Source organism: Oncorhynchus mykiss, unplaced genomic scaffold (genome assembly GCF_013265735.2).
Source record: "Oncorhynchus mykiss isolate Arlee unplaced genomic scaffold, USDA_OmykA_1.1 un_scaffold_342, whole genome shotgun sequence".
Taxonomy (NCBI): Eukaryota; Metazoa; Chordata; class Actinopteri; order Salmoniformes; family Salmonidae; genus Oncorhynchus; species Oncorhynchus mykiss.
This window is the reverse complement of record NW_023493790.1, coordinates 19028-41746: the sequence shown is the minus strand read 5'-3', so window position 1 is coordinate 41746 and position 22719 is coordinate 19028. Positions and strand designations below refer to the sequence as shown.

At 40.7% G+C, this 22719-nt stretch overlaps 1 protein-coding gene and 7 non-coding genes across 8 annotated transcripts; 1 reads left to right on the top strand and 7 right to left on the bottom strand.

Annotated features, from left to right (window-relative positions):
- Window positions 1-1545: 1545 nt before the first annotated feature.
- LOC118951921 (piggyBac transposable element-derived protein 4-like) lies at window positions 1546-5861 on the top strand. Its single transcript, XM_036973873.1, has 2 exons — window positions 1546-1835; window positions 3309-5861. The coding sequence occupies exons 1-2, from the start codon at window positions 1651-1653 to the stop codon at window positions 5020-5022; spliced, it is 1899 nt and encodes a 632-aa protein (XP_036829768.1). The 5' UTR covers window positions 1546-1650; the 3' UTR covers window positions 5023-5861.
- Window positions 5862-6345: 484 nt separating this feature from the next.
- On the bottom strand, window positions 6346-6428 carry trnal-cag. Its single transcript has one exon. It is a non-coding gene; the product is annotated as a tRNA-Leu (tRNA).
- Window positions 6429-7782: 1354 nt separating this feature from the next.
- trnas-aga lies at window positions 7783-7864 on the bottom strand. Its single transcript has one exon. It is a non-coding gene; the product is annotated as a tRNA-Ser (tRNA).
- A 1428-nt stretch (window positions 7865-9292) lies between these two features.
- On the bottom strand, window positions 9293-9375 carry trnal-cag. Its single transcript has one exon. It is a non-coding gene; the product is annotated as a tRNA-Leu (tRNA).
- Window positions 9376-11591: 2216 nt separating this feature from the next.
- Window positions 11592-11674, bottom strand: trnal-cag. Its single transcript has one exon. It is a non-coding gene; the product is annotated as a tRNA-Leu (tRNA).
- Window positions 11675-13889: 2215 nt separating this feature from the next.
- On the bottom strand, window positions 13890-13972 carry trnal-cag. Its single transcript has one exon. It is a non-coding gene; the product is annotated as a tRNA-Leu (tRNA).
- Window positions 13973-17193: 3221 nt separating this feature from the next.
- trnal-cag lies at window positions 17194-17276 on the bottom strand. Its single transcript has one exon. It is a non-coding gene; the product is annotated as a tRNA-Leu (tRNA).
- A 3958-nt stretch (window positions 17277-21234) lies between these two features.
- Window positions 21235-21317, bottom strand: trnal-cag. Its single transcript has one exon. It is a non-coding gene; the product is annotated as a tRNA-Leu (tRNA).
- Between the last annotated feature and the right edge of the window lie 1402 nt (window positions 21318-22719).

Below are 22719 nucleotides of genomic sequence, written 5' to 3'. Positions count from 1 at the left end.
GTTTTTTCTTTTTCTTTTAGGGTTTAACAAGGTTTCTCACCTGTTACCTGTGGCTTGACTTTAGATGTGGCCAGTTCGATTACCCTGCAGACTATAAGAGTGTCTTCAGAATATGGCCAATTTGACATGAATTTAAAAATGCCTCAGATAGGACCAAAAAAGTGTCTGGAGCTTCCCGTCAGGGTAAGAGTGACAACAGGTTTCCACATGTCAAAATGGGGGAAATCTTAGCAAATGGCTTAATGGTTATTCATGAGAATCGTGTTGTTGTATTGTTGAGTGTATCATGGGATCTCACCTGAAATCTGTGGCTTGACTACAAACCTGTAACCTATGCTACTGTGGCCTATAGAGCTAGAAGGCTGGATAACCAGGTGTGTAAAGGTGTGAAGTGGGATAGATGGCCTGCAGTCCTATCCCAAATGGACAACTAATCCCTATGTACTTGCGGAGATCTGAGAGGATGCGATTGGTATAAGAAACACGACTAAACTTCAACCTCCGGAGGGGTCAAAAAAATGCATTTTCATTGTCGGCAGGATTTGAACCTACGCAGGAAGATCCTAATGGATTTCTAGTCCATCGCCTTAACCACTCGGCCACGACAACATTGACAAAAGAAAACAGGCTTGTTAGGAGTGAATGGGCCAACAGGCATAGCCTACAGAAAGTGAAATTTAACAACTGAAAGATAATGCAGTAACTCATTATAATGCAATAACACAAAATGTTCCCCTCATTCATTTGTTATTAAGTCCAGCTGTTTTCTTATTTAACCTCTCTGATCTACCGATCCCGGATCCGGGTTTGAATTCAACAACATACGGTGTTCGCCACAAATAGTCATATTAAACATTCATGAAAATACAAGTGTCTCACATGCTTCAAAAGCCTAGAATCTTGCTAATCCAACTGCGTTGTCATATTTAAAAAATAATTTATTGCGAAATAATAAGCTGCGTTTATCTGAGCATAGACCCCCATATCAAACTACTTATTCAACCAGCACTTGCGTAACAAAGTCACAGATTGCATTGAAATAAATCGTTTACCTTTGAAGATCTTGCTCTGGTTGCAATCCCAAGGCTCATTGTTACACAATGAATGGTCGTTTGTTCGGTTAAATCCATGTTTTATAGCCTAACACGAAACATTTTGTGAACGCTTATCTCGTTGAATTTCCTGTCATACAATTTTCAAAGTAACGTCCAACGTAAAGAGACTCTCTTTTCCTCGTCTTTTCCCTCTCTTTCCAGTCATGTTTGGTTTACTTGCAATCAACTCTTTGTTTGGAACGCAATCAACCCTGATGGGCCATTTTGCGGGCTCTATTGATATGGTAATACCGATTGGAAGACAACACGTGAGGAGCCCATTGCGCAGCAATTATATGACCACTGTCTTGTTGATTGACTCTATTTTAACCCAATGACCACTGATCTTCTTGAAATCTAGCTGGGTAGATAGCCAATGAGCAGATGTAACTGGAAATATCCCATGATTCATTGTTGTAAGACAAACCTATTCACTGGACGCTGGCGTAAAGACCGTTCTTTCGCCATTGCCAATTGAACCGTGAAGGAGTGACTCTAATTACGCACAGACGTTTTTCAGTAATTTGCTACTTCAACTGTTTATTTCGCGAATAAAATGGCAAATAAGTCTAAGAAAGCGACCTCTAAGACTAGATACACTAATGTAGAAATGATTTTGGAAGAGATTGACCGGGAAAGTGAGACAGATTTGGCAGAGATTGAAGACTCCATTAGCTCCCATAGTTTCGATTCTGAAACTGAGGCATATTTTTTGAACGGAGAGGACATCGTTTTGGACTGGTAAGTTGCTCTCATGCTAATGCCGTTGTTTGACTTTAATATAAAATATTATTAGTGATTGTTTTTACATTTTATTTGCAAAAATGGCTAAAGTACACGTTAGCTAGCCATTGTGAGTGAGGGCCTGTTTCTTTGAGAACGCATGGTCTACCTAAATAGCCTATTTTGGGGCTGGCCCATTTCACTTTGTCAATTGATGTGGAACAGCACTTTATATACATGTTTATTATAGCTGTTTTTACATTTTATTAGCAATATATAGCGATGTAATGAAATGGCTAAAGTGCACGTTAGCTTGTCATTGTGAGTGCCTGTTTCTTTGAGAACGCATGGTCTACCCAAATAGCCTATTTTGGGGCTGGCCCATTTCACTTTGTCAGTTGATGTGGAACAGCACTTTATATACATGTTTATTATAGCTGTTTTTACATTTTATTAGCAATATATAGCGATGTAATGAAATGGCTAAAGTGCACGTTAGCTTGTCATTGTGTGCCTGTTTCTTTGAGAACGCATGGTCTACCCAAATAGCCTATTTTGGGGCTGGCCCATTTCACTTTGTCAGTTGATGTGGAACAGCACTTTATATACATGTTTATTATAGCTGTTTTTACATTTTATTAGCAATATATAGCGATGTAATGAAATGGCTAAAGTGCACGTTAGCTTGTCATTGTGAGTGCCTGTTTCTTTGAGAACGCATGGTCTACCTAAATAGCCTATTTTGGGGCTGGCCCATTTCACTTTGTCAATTGATGTGGAACAGCACTTTATATACATGTTTATTATAGCTGTTTTTACATTTTATTAGCAATATATAGCGATGTAATGAAATGGCTAAAGTGCACGTTAGCTTGTCATTGTGAGTGCCTGTTTCTTTGAGAACGCATGGTCTACCCAAATAGCCTATTTTGGGGCTGGCCCATTTCACTTTGTCAGTTGATGTGGAACAGCACTTTATATACATGTTTATTATAGCTGTTTTTACATTTTATTAGCAATATATAGCGATGTAATGAAATGGCTAAAGTGCACGTTAGCTTGTCATTGTGAGTGCCTGTTTCTTTGAGAACGCATGGTCTACCTAAATAGCCTATTTTGGGGCTGGCCCATTTCACTTTGTCAATTGATGTGGAACAGCACTTTATATACATGTTTATTATAGCTGTTTTTACATTTTATTAGCAATATATAGCGATGTAATGAAATGGCTAAAGTGCACGTTAGCTTGTCATTGTGAGTGCCTGTTTCTTTGAGAACGCATGGTCTACCCAAATAGCCTATTTTGGGGCTGGCCCATTTCACTTTGTCAGTTGATGTGGAACAGCACTTTATGTTCCCTGTCCTCAATATGCATGTTTATTATAGCTGTTGATACAGGGCTACTCCCTGTACTCTATATGTATGTTTATTATAGCTGTTGATACAGGGCTCATATGTGAAACTATTCTAACTGAACATTTTCTTTCACAGTGGCACTGACTCCGACTGGGAGCCCCCAGTGCCAAGGTGTCCATCCCCCTCTGAAGCTGGTTCATCCAGCTGTACCCCTGCTGTCTCTGGCTCCACACCTCCCGGGCCATCTAGAGGTGTGAAGAGGAAGAGGGGAAGTGTGCCACCCACTAACAGAGGGACAGAAGGGCGTTGGCACACCATCCTAGAAGATGATGTGGAGCCACCACAACCAACTTTCAGGCCGAAAGGGAAGCCAGGACCTCAGGTGAACCCGACCTCCACTTACACCCCCCTTCAGCTTTTCCAACTGTTTTTTACACCATCTGTTGTAGGTTCGCTCGTGTCCAACACAAATAAGAATGGGAAGAAGAAACAAGCAGGCAAAAAGGTAGCATGGAAGCCCATATCCATGTCAGATCTTTTCTGCTACCTTTCACTTGTTATCTACATGGGGCTGGTGAAGCTGAAAAGCCTGAAGGACTACTGGAAAACGTCATCTCTGTACCAACTGCCTTTCCCCATGACTGTTATGTCCTGCAAAAGGTTTCTGATTATTTCACAGGCGCTTCACATCAGTGACCCAAAGGTTGATGAAGAGAATGAGAAGAAGAGAGGCACAGCAGCGTTTGATAGACTGTGCAAGATCAAACCGCTCTACCACAGCATCGTCGAGGCCTGCAAGACGTACTTTCAGCCTGCCCAGAACGTGTCAATCGATGAGAGGATGGTAGCCTCAAAGGCAAGAATTGGCCTCAAACAATACATGAGAAACAAACCAACCAAGTGGGGTTACAAGCTGTTTGTTTTGGCTGATTCTGTATGTGCCTACACATGCAATTTCTTTGTCTACGAGGGGAAGAACAGTTTTGCTACCGGTAAGGGACTCAGCTATGACTCTGCAATGGAGTTATTGGATTTTCAACTGCTAGGGAAGGGCTACAAACTGTTTGTGGATAACTTCTACACAAGCCCTACCCTGTTTGCAGACCTAAGGAAGCTGGATGTATGGGCTTGTGGCACCATTCGTACCAACAGGGTGGGCTTTCCGAAGACTAAGGTGAACGACATGCCTAAGCGGGCTGAGCGGGGGAGCATGCGATTGATCCGTGAAGATGGCCTGCTTTTTGTAAAGTGGATGGATACCAGAGAGGTGGTGATGTGCTCCACTATCCACAAGTCCTTCAGTGGGGATCATGTTGTCAGGCGTGTGAAGGATGGTGCCGGGGCATGGAAAACCAAAAATGTCCCCATTCCAACTGCAGTGAAGGACTACAACAAGAGCATGGGAGGAGTCGACCTTTCGGACGCGCTAATCGGCTACTACAATGTTCTCCACAAGACAATGAAATGGTACAAGACCTTCTTCTATCATTTCATCGACATCGCCGTGGTGAATGCATTCATCCTACACAAGGAAATGGCGACGAGCTGTGGAAAGCCCTTCCTCTCACAGAAAGCCTTCAGAGAGCAGCTCATCAAGGAGCTTGCTGGCTACAGCACCACTGCACCAAGCCCTGTCCCTTCTGCTCCTGCCACAGGTGTTCATCTGCCCAAATATATTTGTGCAGGCATGGATGTGCCTAAGGGCCAAAAGGGCACAGCATGGAGGCGTTGCTGTGTTGTCTGCAAGATGAAGTCTCCCATCACATGCCCCACATGCTCAGTGACCCTCTGCTTTACATCGGAGCGAGACTGCTATGGCATCTGGCATCAGCAGCAGAACATTGTCTAGAGTTTTGGCAATGTTGGTGGGGTTATATGGCAAAGTGGTTCTGCGGTCTAGCTGAGAACACCAGTCTGCAGTCTAGCTGAGAACACCAGTCTGCAGTCTAGCTGAGCTATATCTTATATCTGGAGTATTTTTTCCTGTCTTATCCGGTGTCTTGTGTGAATTTAAGTCTGCTCTCTTTCTCTCCTTTCTCTCAGTGGACTTGAACCCCTGGGACCATGCTTCAGGACTACCTGACATGATGACTCCTTGCTGTCCCCCAGTCCACCTGGCCTTGCCGCGCTGTTCCAGTTTCAACTGTTCTGCCTGCGGCTATGGAACCCTAAACTGTACATTTTTTTCTCTTGGGGTGCTGTACTGTTGCACACTCTACAAACACTGTGATCTCCACCCGGCACAGCCAGAAGAGGACTGGCCACCCCTCATTGCCTTGTTTCTTCCTAGGTTTTTGCCTTTCTAGGTTGTTTTTCCTGTTTTTCCTATTTGATACAGGACTGAGGATGTGTAAGTGTGTAAATAGTTACCCATGTTACTTTGTAAATGTGTATATATATATTTTTTTTCATAACATTTTTTTCAAAAAAAAATGTTTACAAAAAAATTTCAATTTTTTTTTGAAATTTAAAAAAAAAAAAAATTTACATTTTTTTTCAGAAATTTTTAAAATTTCATAAATGTTTTAAATTTTTGTGGGGGGGTGTGTTAGAATACCATTTTGGTATTTTGTATATAGTTATTGGTTTCAAAATGTGTACTTTACCAATTTGGCCACTTGGGTACATTTGGTCTACTTGTGTGGGACACCTGGGTGACTTTATAATAAATGTTATGTAGCACACTCATTTTGGAAGTTATCATTCTGAAATTTTGCACAAGTACTGTTGCCCTCTTAATTTTTTCAAGAAAATTGTCCCCATCATCTTATCTGAATTTTTGTTTTATCTTGTTCATTTGAAAGATGATGATACAAAAATAAATAGAAAAAACGCATGTTTTTTTCCATAGTTTTATCTAAACCAGATCTAGTGTGTGTTATTCTCCTACATTCAATTCACATTTACACAAACTTCAGAGTGTTTTCTTTCAAATGGTACCAAGAATATGCATATACTTGGTTCTGTGCCTGAGCTACAGGCTGTTAGATTTGGGTATGTCTTCAGGCGGAAATTGCACAAAGTAGGGGGGTAGTTCTATCTTTGCTCAGCTCCAGAAGGTCTGCATTTGAGAGTGTTTATTATGAATTGTTATTTCACTGTGTGAAGTTGTTATTTCATCATTCTTATTATTACTGCTGAGCAGCATGACTCCTGAGAGGCACTGAAAAACTGTCAGAAGTGGGATTTGAACCCACGCCTCCATGGGAGACTGCGACCTGAACGCAGCGCCTTAGACCGCTCGGCCATCCTGACTACAGCACAGTAACCGGGTACCGGGTTAAAGTGTATGCGGTAAAAGTAGAAATATGAACAACGCTCTAAAATCACCACAGAGACCAGAACAACTATGCACGATACTGACTTGCACTTTCAATAGTCATTTGTTTTTATAAATTAAAAAGTCCAGTCATTGATTTAACCTCAATATGGCCTTCAATGGGAAAGAGTAGTAAATCGTCATTGAATGAGCGCTAAACTGGCATCAGAATATGGCCATTCTGATATAAATGATAAAATTCCTCAGATAAGACTGAAAAAGTGTCTGGAAATATCAGCAACCATCAGGGTAAGAGTGACAACAGGTCCACATGGGGGAAATCCTTACAAATGGCTTAATGAGTCATTTCAACGCAATCGTGTTATTATTTATTTTCAGGGTTTAACAAGGCAGCTCACCTGTGATTTGACATTAGATGCGGCGACTTTGATTACCCTGCAGACGATTTTTTTGTTCTTCCCGCCAATACAATCCACTGACAACGACCGACGAGTTCTGCGTTCCGAGATTATTTTTGTTATTTGCCTGTTTGGGGCCCGCCTGTGAAATTGCGCGATTCTTGCAATTCTCTTTCAGCCTCTCATCAACTAGCTGTTTTTGCAGAATATTACAAATACGATAGTTATTCACTACTCATATTAACTAGGTGTCATTTACATTACCTTAAGTCATTTATTTTTCAACTGGATTTTACAAAGGTGCATGACATGCAGGCGCTAAAAAGTTGTCAAGAGGGGGTTTCAAACCATGCCTATAGGGGAGTCTGCGACCTGAATGACTTAATGGTTATTTTCAATGCAATCAAGTTTTTTCTTTTTCTTTTAGGGTTTAACAAGGTTTCTCACCTGTTACCTGTGGCTTGACTTTAGATGTGGCCAGTTCGATTACCCTGCAGCCTAAGAGTGTCTTCAGAATATGGCCAATTTGACATGAATTTAAAAATGCCTCAGTTAGGACCAAAAAAGTGTCTGGAGCTTCCCGTCAGGGTAAGAGTGACAACAGGTTTCCACATGTCAAAATGGGGGAAATCTTAGCAAATGGCTTCATGGTTTTCATGAGAATCGTGTTGTTGTATTGTTGAGTGTATCATGGGATCTCACCTGAAATCTGTGGCTTGACTACAAACCTGTAACCTATGCTACTGTGGCCTATAGAGCTAGAAGGCTGGATAACCAGGTGTGTAAAGGTGTGAAGTGGGACAGATGGCCTGCAGTCCTATCCCAAATGGACAACTAATCCCTATGTACTTGCGGAGATCTGAGAGGATGCGATTGGTATAAGAAACACGACTAAACTTCAACCTCCGGAGGGGTCAAAAAAATGCATTTTCGTTGTCGGCAGGATTTGAACCTGCGCAGGAAGATCCTAATGGATTTCTAGTCCATCGCCTTAACCACTCGGCCACGACAACGTTGACAGAAGAAAACAAGCTTGTTAGGAGTGAATGGGCCAACAGGCATAGCCTACAGAAAGTGAAATTTAACAACTGAAAGATAATGCAGTAACTCATTATAATGCAATAACACAAAATGTTCCCCTCATTCATTTGTTATTAAGTCCAGCTGTTTTCTTATTTAACCTTGATCTTTGCTCAGCTCCAGAAGGTCTGCATTTGAGAGTGTTTATTATGAATTGTTATTTCACTGTGTGAAGTTGTTATTTCATCATTCTTATTATTACTGCTGAGCAGCATGACTCCTGAGAGGCACTAAAAAACTGTCAGAAGTGGGATTTGAACTCACGCCTCCATGGGAGACTGCGACCTGAACGCAGCGCCTTAGACCGCTCGGCCATCCTGACTACAGCACAGTAACTGGGTATCGGGTTAAAGTGTATGCGGTAAAAGTAGAAATATGAACAACGCTCTAAAATCACCACAGAGACCAGAACAACTATGCACGATACTGACTTGCACTTTCAATAGTCATTTGTTTTTAAAAATTAAAAAGTCCAGTCATTGATTTAACCTCAATATGGCCTTCAATGGGAAAGAGTAGTAAATCGTCATTGAATGAGCGCTAAACTGGCATCAGAATATGGCCATTCTGATATAAATGATAAAATTCCTCAGATAAGACTGAAAAAGTGTCTGGAAATATCAGCAACCATCAGGGTAAGAGTGACAACAGGTCCACATGGGGGAAATCCTTACAAATGGCTTAATGAGTCATTTCAACGCAATCGTGTTATTATTTATTTTCAGGGTTTAACAAGGCAGCTCACCTGTGATTTGACATTAGATGCGGCGACTTTGATTACCCTGCAGACGATATTTTTGTTCTTCCCGCCAATACAATCCACTGACAACGACCGACGAGTTCTGCGTTCCTAGATTATTTTTGTTATTTGCCTGTTTGGGGCCCGCCTGTGAAATTGCGCGATTCTTGCAATTCTCTTTCAGCCTCTCATCAACTAGCTGTTTTTGCAGAATATTACAAATACGATAGTTATTCACTACTCATATTAACTAGGTGTCATTTACGTTACCTTAAGTCATTTATTTTTCAACTGGATTTTACAAAGGTGCATGACATGCAGGCGCTAAAAAGTTGTCAGGAGGGGGTTTCAAACCATGCCTATAGGGGAGTCTGCGACCTGAATGACTTAATGGTTATTTTCAATGCAATTGAGTTTTTTCTTTTTCTTTTATGGTTTAACAAGGTTTCTCACCTGTTACCTGTGGCTTGACTTTAGATGTGGCCAGTTCGATTACCCTGCAGACTATAAGAGTGTCTTCAGAATATGGCCAATTTGACATGAATTTAAAAATGCCTCAGATAGGGTCTGCATTTGAGAGTGTTTATTATGAATTGTTATTTCACTGTGTGAACTAAAAAACTGTCAGAAGTGGGATTTGAACCCACGCCTCCATGGGAGACTGCGACCTGAACGCAGCGCCTTAGACCGCTCGGCCATCCTGACTACAGCACAGTAACTGGGTATCGGGTTAAAGTGTATGCGTTAAAAGTAGAAATATGAACAACGCTCTAAAATCACCACAGAGACCAGAACAACTATGCACGATACTGACTTGCACTTTCAATAGTCATTTGTTTTTACAAATTAAAAAGTCCAGTCATTGATTTAAAACCTGTTTAGGATATGGCAGACATATGCCCCCTTTGGAGAGATTGGGTACCCCTAGTAAACTGAAAAAAAAATCTGTCAACAATTGCTAATATATGCAAATAAAAATTATTATTGGATAGAAAACACTCTAAAGATTCTAAAACCGTTGGAATTATGTCTGTAAGTATAGCAGAACTCACAGGGCAGGCATTCTTCCAAACTAGTTTTTGTGGCCATGAAAGTTGGAGCAACTTTGACGTCATGGCCCCCACCCTTCCCAACCAGTTATGATTCTGGGGAGACTTTATATCTCTTCCGCTAGATGTCCTCTTTCAGTAGAGCTTTGAATCGTTCAAATCCCGCGAGAATTGACCCTATGGGAGTGAAATTAGTGCGTGCCACGAGAAAATAGGCTGTGCGTAGGGGCGCGAATTGGTCCCAGCCATTCCTTTGTTCCAGCACTCAAGAGAGGGGCAGACGATGGCCGATTGAATTGAAGTTTGTTTTGTGTGTCTAAAACATCATAAAGCTTGCTTCTGCACTTAGTTTGACCTGTTTAGTCGACATATAATATGTAATTTTGAAGTTTTGATGCGCAACTTTTCCGGACCAGAGGACGTTTTGGGTGCATTTCAGCTGATGTTATTAGCCTGTTAGATCTCTAGGGGCGCTATTTCATTTTTGGATAAAAAACGTTCCCGTTTTAAGTGCGATATTTTGTCACGAAAAGATGCTCGACTATGCATATTCTTGACAGTTTTGGAAAGAAAACACTCTGAAGTTTCAGAATCTGCAAAGATTTTGTCTGTAAGTGCCCCAGAACTCATTCTACAGGCGAAACCAAGATGATGCATCAACCAGGAATTAGCAGAATTTCTGAAGCTCTGTTTTCCATTGTCTCCTTATATGGCTGTGATTGCGCAAGGAATGAGCCTACACTTTCTGTCGTTCGCCCAAGGTCTTAGCAGCATTGTGACGTATTTGTAGGCATATCATTGGAAGATTGACCATAAGAGACTACATTTTCCAAGTGTCCGCCTGGTGTCCTGCGTGGAATTCGGTGCGCAATTGCCAGCTGCTTGTACTTTACCATTTGATTCAGGGGAGAAAGCATGTGTCCAAGAACGATGTATCAATGAAGAGATATGTGAAAAACACCTTGATGATTGATTCTAAACAACGTTTGCCATGTTTTCAGTCGATATTATGGAGTTAATTTGGAAAAAAGTTTGCGTTTTGAGGACTGAATTTTCGGGTTTTTTTTGGTAGCCAAATGTGATGTATAAAACGGAGCTATTTCTAATACACAAAGAATCTTTTTGGAAAAACTGAGCATCTGCTATCCAACTGAGAGTATCCTCATTGAAAACATCAGAAGTTCTTCAAAGGTAAATTATTTTATTTGAAGGCTTTTATGTTTTTGTTGAAATGTTGCGTGCTGGATGCTAACGCTAATGCTAACGCTAAATCCTTTGTTTGCTAGCTACTGTTACACAAATTATTGTTTTCCTATGGTTGAGAAGCATATTTTGAAAATCTGAGATGACAGTGTTGTTTACAAAAGGCTAAGCTTGCGAGATGGCATATTTATTTCATTTCATTTGCGATTTTCATGAATAGTTAACGTTGCGTTATGGTAATGACCTTGAGGCTGTAGTCACGATACCGGATCCGGGTTTGGGAGATCAGAGAGGTTAACTAGGTGTCATTTACGTTACCTTAAGTCATTTATTTTTCAACTGTATTTTACAAAGGTGCATGACATGCAGGCGCTAAAAAGTTGTCAGGAGGGGGTTTCAAACCATGCCTATAGGGGAGTCTGCGACCTGAATGACTTAATGGTTATTTTCAATGCAATCGAGTTTTTCTTTTTCTTTTAGGGTTTAACAAGGTTTCTCACCTGTTACCTGTGGCTTGACTTTAGATGTGGCCAGTTCGATTACCCTGCAGACTATAAGAGTGTCTTCAGAATATGGCCAATTTGACATGAATTTAAAAATGCCTCAGATAGGGTCTGCATTTGAGAGTGTTTATTATGAATTGTTATTTCACTGTGTGAACTAAAAACCTGTCAGAAGTGGGATTTGAACCCACGCCTCCATGGGAGACTGCGACCTGAACGCAGCGCCTTAGACCGCTCGGCCATCCTGACTACAGCACAGTAACTGGGTATCGGGTTAAAGTGTATGCGGTAAAAGTAGAAATATGAACAACGCTCTAAAATCACCACAGAGACCAGAACAACTATGCACGATACTGACTTGCACTTTCAATAGTCATTTGTTTTTATAAATTAAAAAGTCCAGTCATTGATTTAAGACCTGTTAAGGATATGGCAGACATATGCCCCCTTTGGAGAGATTGGGTACCCCTAGTAAACTGAAAAAAAATCTGTCAAAAATTGCTAATATATGCAAATAAAAATTATTATTGGATAGAAAACACTCTAAAGATTCTAAAACCGTTGGAATTATGTCTGTAAGTATAGCAGAACTCACAGGGCAGGCATTCTTCCAAACTATTTTTTGTGGCCATGAAAGTTGGAGCAACTTTGACGTCATGGCCCCCACCCTTCCCAACCAGTTATGATTCTGGGGAGACTTTATATCTCTTCCGCTAGATGTCCTCTTTCAGTAGAGCTTTGAATCGTTCAAATCCCGCGAGAATTGACCCTATGGGAGTGAAATTAGTGCGTGCCACGAGAAAATAGGCTGTGCGTAGGGGCGCGAATTGGTCCCAGCCATTCCTTTGTTCCAGCACTCAAGAGAGGGGCAGACGATGGCCGATTGAATTGAAGTTTGTTTTGTGTGTCTAAAACATCATAAAGCTTGCTTCTGCACTTAGTTTGACCTGTTTAGTCGACATATAATATGTAATTTTGAAGTTTTGATGCGCAACTTTTCCGGACCAGAGGACGTTTTGGGTGCATTTCAGCTGATGTTATTAGCCTGTTAGATCTCTAGGGGCGCTATTTCATTTTTGGATAAAAAACGTTCCCGTTTTAAGTGCGATATTTTGTCACGAAAAGATGCTCGACTATGCATATTCTTGACAGTTTTGGAAAGAAAACACTCTGAAGTTTCAGAATCTGCAAAGATTTTGTCTGTAAGTGCCCCAGAACTCATTCTACAGGCGAAACCAAGATGATGCATCAACCAGGAATTAGCAGAATTTCTGAAGCTCTGTTTTCCATTGTCTCCTTATATGGCTGTGATTGCGCAAGGAATGAGCCTACACTTTCTGTCGTTCGCCCAAGGTCTTAGCAGCATTGTGACGTATTTGTAGGCATATCATTGGAAGATTGACCATAAGAGACTACATTTTCCAAGTGTCCGCCTGGTGTCCTGCGTGGAATTCGGTGCGCAATTGCCAGCTGCTTGTACTTTACCATTTGATTCAGGGGAGAAAGCATGTGTCCAAGAACGATGTATCAATGAAGAGATATGTGAAAAACACCTTGATGATTGATTCTAAACAACGTTTGCCATGTTTTCAGTCGATATTATGGAGTTAATTTGGAAAAAAGTTTGCGTTTTGAGGACTGAATTTTCGGGTTTTTTTTGGTAGCCAAATGTGATGTATAAAACGGAGCTATTTCTAATACACAAAGAATCTTTTTGGAAAAACTGAGCATCTGCTATCCAACTGAGAGTATCCTCATTGAAAACATCAGAAGTTCTTCAAAGGTAAATTATTTTATTTGAAGGCTTTTATGTTTTTGTTGAAATGTTGCGTGCTGGATGCTAACGCTAATGCTAACGCTAAATCCTTTGTTTGCTAGCTACTGTTACACAAATTATTGTTTTCCTATGGTTGAGAAGCATATTTTGAAAATCTGAGATGACAGTGTTGTTTACAAAAGGCTAAGCTTGCGAGATGGCATATTTATTTCATTTCATTTGCGATTTTCATGAATAGTTAACGTTGCGTTATGGTAATGACCTTGAGGCTGTAGTCACGATACCGGATCCGGGTTTGGGAGATCAGAGAGGTTAACTAGGTGTCATTTACGTTACCTTAAGTCATTTATTTTTCAACTGTATTTTACAAAGGTGCATGACATGCAGGCGCTAAAAAGTTGTCAGGAGGGGGTTTCAAACCATGCCTATAGGGGAGTCTGCGACCTGAATGACTTAATGGTTATTTTCAATGCAATCGAGTTTTTCTTTTTCTTTTAGGGTTTAACAAGGTTTCTCACCTGTTACCTGTGGCTTGACTTTAGATGTGGCCAGTTCGATTACCCTGCAGACTATAAGAGTGTCTTCAGAATATGGCCAATTTGACATGAATTTAAAAATGCCTCAGATAGGGTCTGCATTTGAGAGTGTTTATTATGAATTGTTATTTCACTGTGTGAACTAAAAACCTGTCAGAAGTGGGATTTGAACCCACGCCTCCATGGGAGACTGCGACCTGAACGCAGCGCCTTAGACCGCTCGGCCATCCTGACTACAGCACAGTAACTGGGTATCGGGTTAAAGTGTATGCGGTAAAAGTAGAAATATGAACAACGCTCTAAAATCACCACAGAGACCAGAACAACTATGCACGATACTGACTTGCACTTTCAATAGTCATTTGTTTTTATAAATTAAAAAGTCCAGTCATTGATTTAAGACCTGTTAAGGATATGGCAGACATATGCCCCCTTTGGAGAGATTGGGTACCCCTAGTAAACTGAAAAAAAATCTGTCAAAAATTGCTAATATATGCAAATAAAAATTATTATTGGATAGAAAACACTCTAAAGATTCTAAAACCGTTGGAATTATGTCTGTAAGTATAGCAGAACTCACAGGGCAGGCATTCTTCCAAACTATTTTTTGTGGCCATGAAAGTTGGAGCAACTTTGACGTCATGGCCCCCACCCTTCCCAACCAGTTATGATTCTGGGGAGACGTTATATCTCTTCCGCTAGATGTCCTCTTTCAGTAGAGCTTTGAATCGTTCAAATCCCGCGAGAATTGACCCTATGGGAGTGAAATTAGTGCGTGCCACGAGAAAATAGGCTGTGCGTAGGGGCGCGAATTGGTCCCAGCCATTCCTTTGTTCCAGCACTCAAGAGAGGGGCAGACGATGGCCGATTGAATTGAAGTTTGTTTTGTGTGTCTAAAACATCATAAAGCTTGCTTCTGCACTTAGTTTGACCTGTTTAGTCGACATATAATATGTAATTTTGAAGTTTTGATGCGCAACTTTTCCGGACCAGAGGACGTTTTGGGTGCATTTCAGCTGATGTTATTAGCCTGTTAGATCTCTAGGGGCGCTATTTCATTTTTCATTTTTGGATAAAAAACGTTCCCGTTTTAAGCGCTAATACAAAGACGCAAGACTTGAAACCAAACGATGTATTGGGTAAGTCTGAAGCCTTCCAGAACATTCTGAACGAAGACCATCGAAGGTAAGGGAATATTTATGCTTAAATCTGTGTTTCTGTTGACTCCAACATTACGTAGAAATGTAGCTTGGAACTGAGCGCCGTCTCAGCATATTGAATAGTGTGCGATTTCTGTAACGTTAAAAGTAAATCTAACAAAGCGGTTGCATAAAGAAGCAGTGTATCTTTCTAACTATATGTAGAACATGTATATTTAGTCAAAGTTTATGATGTCTATTTACGTTACCTTGCCGCGCTACCTAGATTTCCTGCGGGCATTTTTGAGTAATTTCTGAACGTGAACTCACTGTAAATGGACATTTATGGATATAAATGGCATATTATTGAAAAAAAAAATGTAATGTGTAACATGTCATATTACTGTCATCTGATGAAGATTTTCAAAAGGTTAGTGAACGATTTATTTTTTAATCCTGCGTTTGTTGATTGCATGTTTTGGCTATTCAAATGAGCTGTGTCTGGTGGTGGTTTTACATATATATGTGCTATGTTTTCGCCGTAAAACATTTTAGAAATCTGACTTGCTGGCTAGATGAACAAGGTGTTTATCTTTCATTTGAGCTATGGACTTGGACTTGTTAATGTGTGGAGGTTAATTATTTTTAAGAATATTTTTGCGTTCCATGCGCCACCGTTTCAGCTGAACGTGGGAGGGTTGATTCCCAATTGGGAACCAATATCGTAGACAGGTTAACCTCAATATGGCCTTCAATGGGAAAGAGTAGTAAATCGCCATTGAATGAGCGCTAAACTGGCATCAGAATATGGCCATTCTGATATAAATGATAAAATTCCTCAGATAAGACTGAAAAAGTGTCTGGAAATATCAGCAACCATCAGGGTAAGAGTGACAACAGGTCCACATGGGGGAAATCCTTACAAATGGCTTAATGGGTCATTTCAACGCAATCGTGTTATTATTTATTTTTAGGGTTTAACAAGGCAGCTCACCTGTGACTTGACATTAGATGCGGCGACTTTGATTACCCTGCAGACGATATTTTTGTTCTTCCCGCCAATACAATCCACTGACAACGACCGACGAGTTCTGCATTCCGAGATTATTTTTGTTATTTGCCTGTTTGGGGCCCGCCTGTGAAATTGCGCGATTCTTGCAATTCTCTTTCAGCCTCTCATCAACTAGCTGTTTTTGCAGAATATTAAAAATACGTTAGTTATTCACTACTCATATTAACTAGGTGTCATTTACTTTACCTTAAGTCATTTATTTTTCAACTGGATTTTACAAAGGTGCATGACATGCAGGCGCTAAAAAGTTGTCAGGAGGGGGTTTCAAACCATGCCTATAGGGGAGTCTGCGACCTGAATGACTTAATGGTTATATCCAATGCAATCAAGTTTTTTCTTTTTCTTTTAGGGTTTAACAAGGTTTCTCACCTGTTACCTGTGGCTTGACTTTAGATGTGGCCAGTTCGATTACCCTGCAGACTATAAGAGTGTCTTCAGAATATGGCCAATTTGACATGAATTTAAAAATGCCTCAGATAGGACCAAAAAAGTGTCTGGAGCTTCCCGTCAGGGTAAGAGTGACAACAGGTTTCCACATGTCAAAATGGGGGAAATCTTAGCAAATGGCTTAATGGTTATTCATGAGAATCGTGTTGCTGTATTGTTGAGTGTATCATGGGATCTCACCTGAAATCTGTGGCTTGACTACAAACCTGTAACCTATGCTACTGTGGCCTATAGAGCTAGAAGGCTGGATAACCAGGTGTGTAAAGGTGTGAAGTGGGATAGATGGCCTGCAGTTCTATCCCAAATGGACAACTAATCCCTATGTACTTGCGGAGATCTGAGAGGATGCGATTGGTATAAGAAACGCGACTAAACTTCAACCTCCGGAGGGGTCAAAAAAATGCATTTTCGCTGTCGGCAGGATTTGAACCTGCGCAGGAAGATCCTAATGGATTTCTAGTCCATTGCCTTAACCACTCGGCCACGACAACGGTGACAGAAGAAAACAGGCTTGTTAGGAGTGAATGGGCCAACAGGCATAGCCTACAGAAAGTGAAATTTAACAACTGAAAGATAATGCAGTAACTCATTATAATGCAATAACACAAAATGTTCCCCTCATTCATTTGTTATTAAGTCCAGCTGTTTTCTTATTTAACCTTGATCTTTGCTCAGCTCCAGAAGGTCTGCATTTGAGAGTGTTTATTATGAATTGCTATTTCACTGTGTGAAGTTGTTATTTCATCATTCTTATTATTACTGCTGAGCAGCATGACTCCTGAGAGGCACTAAAAAACTGTCAGAAGTGGGATTTGAACCCACGCCTCCATGGGAGACTGCGACCTGAACGCAGCGCCTTAGACCGCTCGGCCATCCTGACTACAGCACAGTAACTGGGTATCGGGTTAAAGTGTATGCGGTAAAAGTAGAAATATGAACAAAGCTCTAAAATCACCACAGAGACCAGAACAACTATGCACGATACTGACTTGCACTTTCAATAGTCATTTGTTTTTATACATGAACAAGTCCAGTCATTGATTTAACCTCAATATGGCCTTCAATGGGAAAGAGTAGTAAATCCTCATTGAATGAGCGCTAAACTGGCATCAGAATATGGCCATTCTGATATAAATGATAAAATTCCTCAGATAAGACTGAAAAAGTGTCTGGAAATATCAGCAACCATCAGGGTAAGAGTGACAACAGGTCCACATGGGGGAAATCCTTACAAATGGCTTAATGGATCATTTCAACGCAATCGTGTTATTATTTATTTTTAGGGTTTAACAAGGCAGCTCACCTGTGACTTGACATTAGATGCGGCGACTTCGATTACCCTGCAGACGATATTTATGTTCTTCCCGCCAATATAATCCACTGACAACGACCGACGAGTTCTGCGTTCCGAGATTATTTTTGTTATTTGCCTGTTTGGGGCCCGCCTGTGAAATTGCGCGATTCTTGCAATTCTCTTTCAGCCTCTCATCAACTAGCTGTTTTTGCAGAATATTAAAAATACGATAGTTATTCACTACTCATATTAACTAGGTGTCATTTACGTTACCTTAAGTCATTTATTTTTCAACTGGATTTTACAAAGGTGCATGACATGCAGGCGCTAAAAAGTTGTCAGGAGGGGGTTTCAAACCATGCCTATAGGGGAGTCTGCGACCTGAATGACTTAATGGTTATTTTCAATGCAATCGAGTTTTTTCTTTTTCTTTTAGGGTTTAACAAGGTTTCTCACCTGTTACCTGTGGCTTGACTTTAGATGTGGCCAGTTCGATTACCCTGCAGACTATAAGAGTGTCTTCAGAATATGGCCAATTTGACATGAATTTAAAAATGCCTCAGATAGGACCAAAAAAAGTGTCTGGAGCTTCCCGTCAGGGTAAGAGTGACAACAGGTTTCCACATGTCAAAATGGGGGAAATCTTAGCAAATGGCTTCATGGTTATTCATGAGAATCGTGTTGTTGTATTGTTGAGTGTATCATGGGATCTCACCTGAAATCTGTGGCTTGACTACAAACCTGTAACCTATGCTACTGTGGCCTATAGAGCTAGAAGGCTGGATAACCAGGTGTGTAAAGGTGTGAAGTGGGACAGATGGCCTGCAGTCCTATCCCAAATGGACAACTAATCCCTATGTACTTGCGGAGATCTGAGAGGATGCGATTGGTATAAGAAACACGACTAAACTTCAACCTCCGGAGGGGTCAAAAAAATGCATTTTCGTTGTCGGCAGGATTTGAACCTGCGCAGTAAGATCCTAATGGATTTCTAGTCTATCGCCTTAACCACTCGGCCACGACAACGTCGACAGAAGAAAACAGGCTTGTTAGGAGTGAATGGGCCAACAGGCATAGCCTACAGAAAGTGAAATTTAACAACTGAAAGATAATGCAGTAACTCATTATAATGCAATAACACAAAATGTTCCCCTCATTCATTTGTTATTAAGTCCAGCTTTAAGCGCTAATACAAAGACGCAAGACTTGAAACCAAACGATGTATTGGGTAAGTCTGAAGCCTTCCAGAACATTCTGAACGAAGACCATCGAAGGTAAGGGAATATTTATGCTTAAATCTGTGTTTCTGTTGACTCCAACATTACGTAGAAATGTAGCTTGGAACTGAGCGCCGTCTCAGCATATTGAATAGTGTGCGATTTCTGTAACGTTAAAAGTAAATCTAACAAAGCGGTTGCATAAAGAAGCAGTGTATCTTTCTAACTATATGTAGAACATGTATATTTAGTCAAAGTTTATGATGTCTATTTACGTTACCTTGCCGCGCTACCTAGATTTCCTGCGGGCATTTTTGAGTAATTTCTGAACGTGAACTCACTGTAAATGGACATTTATGGATATAAATGGCATATTATTGAAAAAAAAAATGTAATGTGTAACATGTCATATTACTGTCATCTGATGAAGATTTTCAAAAGGTTAGTGAACGATTTATTTTTTAATCCTGCGTTTGTTGATTGCATGTTTTGGCTATTCAAATGAGCTGTGTCTGGTGGTGGTTTTACATATATATGTGCTATGTTTTCGCCGTAAAACATTTTAGAAATCTGACTTGCTGGCTAGATGAACAAGGTGTTTATCTTTCATTTGAGCTATGGACTTGGACTTGTTAATGTGTGGAGGTTAATTATTTTTAAGAATATTTTTGCGTTCCATGCGCCACCGTTTCAGCTGAACGTGGGAGGGTTGATTCCCAATTGGGAACCAATATCGTAGACAGGTTAACCTCAATATGGCCTTCAATGGGAAAGAGTAGTAAATCGCCATTGAATGAGCGCTAAACTGGCATCAGAATATGGCCATTCTGATATAAATGATAAAATTCCTCAGATAAGACTGAAAAAGTGTCTGGAAATATCAGCAACCATCAGGGTAAGAGTGACAACAGGTCCACATGGGGGAAATCCTTACAAATGGCTTAATGGGTCATTTCAACGCAATCGTGTTATTATTTATTTTTAGGGTTTAACAAGGCAGCTCACCTGTGACTTGACATTAGATGCGGCGACTTTGATTACCCTGCAGACGATATTTTTGTTCTTCCCGCCAATACAATCCACTGACAACGACCGACGAGTTCTGCATTCCGAGATTATTTTTGTTATTTGCCTGTTTGGGGCCCGCCTGTGAAATTGCGCGATTCTTGCAATTCTCTTTCAGCCTCTCATCAACTAGCTGTTTTTGCAGAATATTAAAAATACGATAGTTATTCACTACTCATATTAACTAGGTGTCATTTACTTTACCTTAAGTCATTTATTTTTCAACTGGATTTTACAAAGGTGCATGACATGCAGGCGCTAAAAAGTTGTCAGGAGGGGGTTTCAAACCATGCCTATAGGGGAGTCTGCGACCTGAATGACTTAATGGTTATATCCAATGCAATCAAGTTTTTTCTTTTTCTTTTAGGGTTTAACAAGGTTTCTCACCTGTTACCTGTGGCTTGACTTTAGATGTGGCCAGTTCGATTACCCTGCAGACTATAAGAGTGTCTTCAGAATATGGCCAATTTGACATGAATTTAAAAATGCCTCAGATAGGACCAAAAAAGTGTCTGGAGCTTCCCGTCAGGGTAAGAGTGACAACAGGTTTCCACATGTCAAAATGGGGGAAATCTTAGCAAATGGCTTAATGGTTATTCATGAGAATCGTGTTGCTGTATTGTTGAGTGTATCATGGGATCTCACCTGAAATCTGTGGCTTGACTACAAACCTGTAACCTATGCTACTGTGGCCTATAGAGCTAGAAGGCTGGATAACCAGGTGTGTAAAGGTGTGAAGTGGGATAGATGGCCTGCAGTTCTATCCCAAATGGACAACTAATCCCTATGTACTTGCGGAGATCTGAGAGGATGCGATTGGTATAAGAAACGCGACTAAACTTCAACCTCCGGAGGGGTCAAAAAAATGCATTTTCGCTGTCGGCAGGATTTGAACCTGCGCAGGAAGATCCTAATGGATTTCTAGTCCATTGCCTTAACCACTCGGCCACGACAACGGTGACAGAAGAAAACAGGCTTGTTAGGAGTGAATGGGCCAACAGGCATAGCCTACAGAAAGTGAAATTTAACAACTGAAAGATAATGCAGTAACTCATTATAATGCAATAACACAAAATGTTCCCCTCATTCATTTGTTATTAAGTCCAGCTGTTTTCTTATTTAACCTTGATCTTTGCTCAGCTCCAGAAGGTCTGCATTTGAGAGTGTTTATTATGAATTGCTATTTCACTGTGTGAAGTTGTTATTTCATCATTCTTATTATTACTGCTGAGCAGCATGACTCCTGAGAGGCACTAAAAAACTGTCAGAAGTGGGATTTGAACCCACGCCTCCATGGGAGACTGCGACCTGAACGCAGCGCCTTAGACCGCTCGGCCATCCTGACTACAGCACAGTAACTGGGTATCGGGTTAAAGTGTATGCGGTAAAAGTAGAAATATGAACAAAGCTCTAAAATCACCACAGAGACCAGAACAACTATGCACGATACTGACTTGCACTTTCAATAGTCATTTGTTTTTATACATGAACAAGTCCAGTCATTGATTTAACCTCAATATGGCCTTCAATGGGAAAGAGTAGTAAATCCTCATTGAATGAGCGCTAAACTGGCATCAGAATATGGCCATTCTGATATAAATGATAAAATTCCTCAGATAAGACTGAAAAAGTGTCTGGAAATATCAGCAACCATCAGGGTAAGAGTGACAACAGGTCCACATGGGGGAAATCCTTACAAATGGCTTAATGGATAATTTCAACGCAATCGTGTTATTATTTATTTTTAGGGTTTAACAAGGCAGCTCACCTGTGACTTGACATTAGATGCGGCGACTTCGATTACCCTGCAGACGATATTTATGTTCTTCCCGCCAATATAATCCACTGACAACGACCGACGAGTTCTGCGTTCCGAGATTATTTTTGTTATTTGCCTGTTTGGGGCCCGCCTGTGAAATTGCGCGATTCTTGCAATTCTCTTTCAGCCTCTCATCAACTAGCTGTTTTTGCAGAATATTAAAAATACGATAGTTATTCACTACTCATATTAACTAGGTGTCATTTACGTTACCTTAAGTCTTTTATTTTTCAACTGGATTTTTACAAAGGTGCATGACATGCAGGCGCTAAAAAGTTGTCAGGAGGGGGTTTCAAACCATGCCTATAGGGTCTGCGACCTGAATGACTTAATGGTTATTTTCAATGCAATCAAGTTTTTTCTTTTTCTTTTAGGGTTTAACAAGGTTTCTCACCTGTTACCTGTGGCTTGACTTTAGATGTGGCCAGTTCGATTGCCCTGCAGACTATAAGAGTGTCTTCAGAATATGGCCAATTTGACATGAATTTAAAAATGCCTCAGATAGGACCAAAAAAGTGTCTGGAGCTTCCCGTCAGGGTAAGAGTGACAACAGGTTTCCACATGTCAAAATGGGGGAAATCTTAGCAAATGGCTTCATGGTTATTCATGAGAATCGTGTTGTTGTATTGTTGAGTGTATCATGGGATCTCTCCTGAAATCTGTGGCTTGACTACAAACCTGTAACCTATGCTACTGTGGCCTATAGAGCTAGAAGGCTGGATAACCAGGTGTGTAAAGGTGTGAAGTGGGATAGATGGCCTGCAGTCCTATCCCAAATGGACAACTAATCCCTATGTACTTGTGGAGATCTGAGAGGATGCGATTGGTATAAGAAACACGACTAAACTTCAACCTCCGGAGGGGTCAAAAAAATGCAATTTCGTTGTCGGCAGGATTTGAACCTGCGCAGGAAGATCCTAATGGATTT

Excerpts from the sequence above, each read along its gene's own strand:
- LOC118951921 (XM_036973873.1), top strand. The coding sequence starts at position 1,651 with ATGGCAAATAAGTCTAAGAAAGCGACCTCTAAGACTAGATACACTAAT. Across the intron at positions 1,836-3,308 it reads GAGGACATCGTTTTGGACTG|TGGCACTGACTCCGACTGGG; the intron begins GTAAGTTGCTCT and ends TTTCTTTCACAG.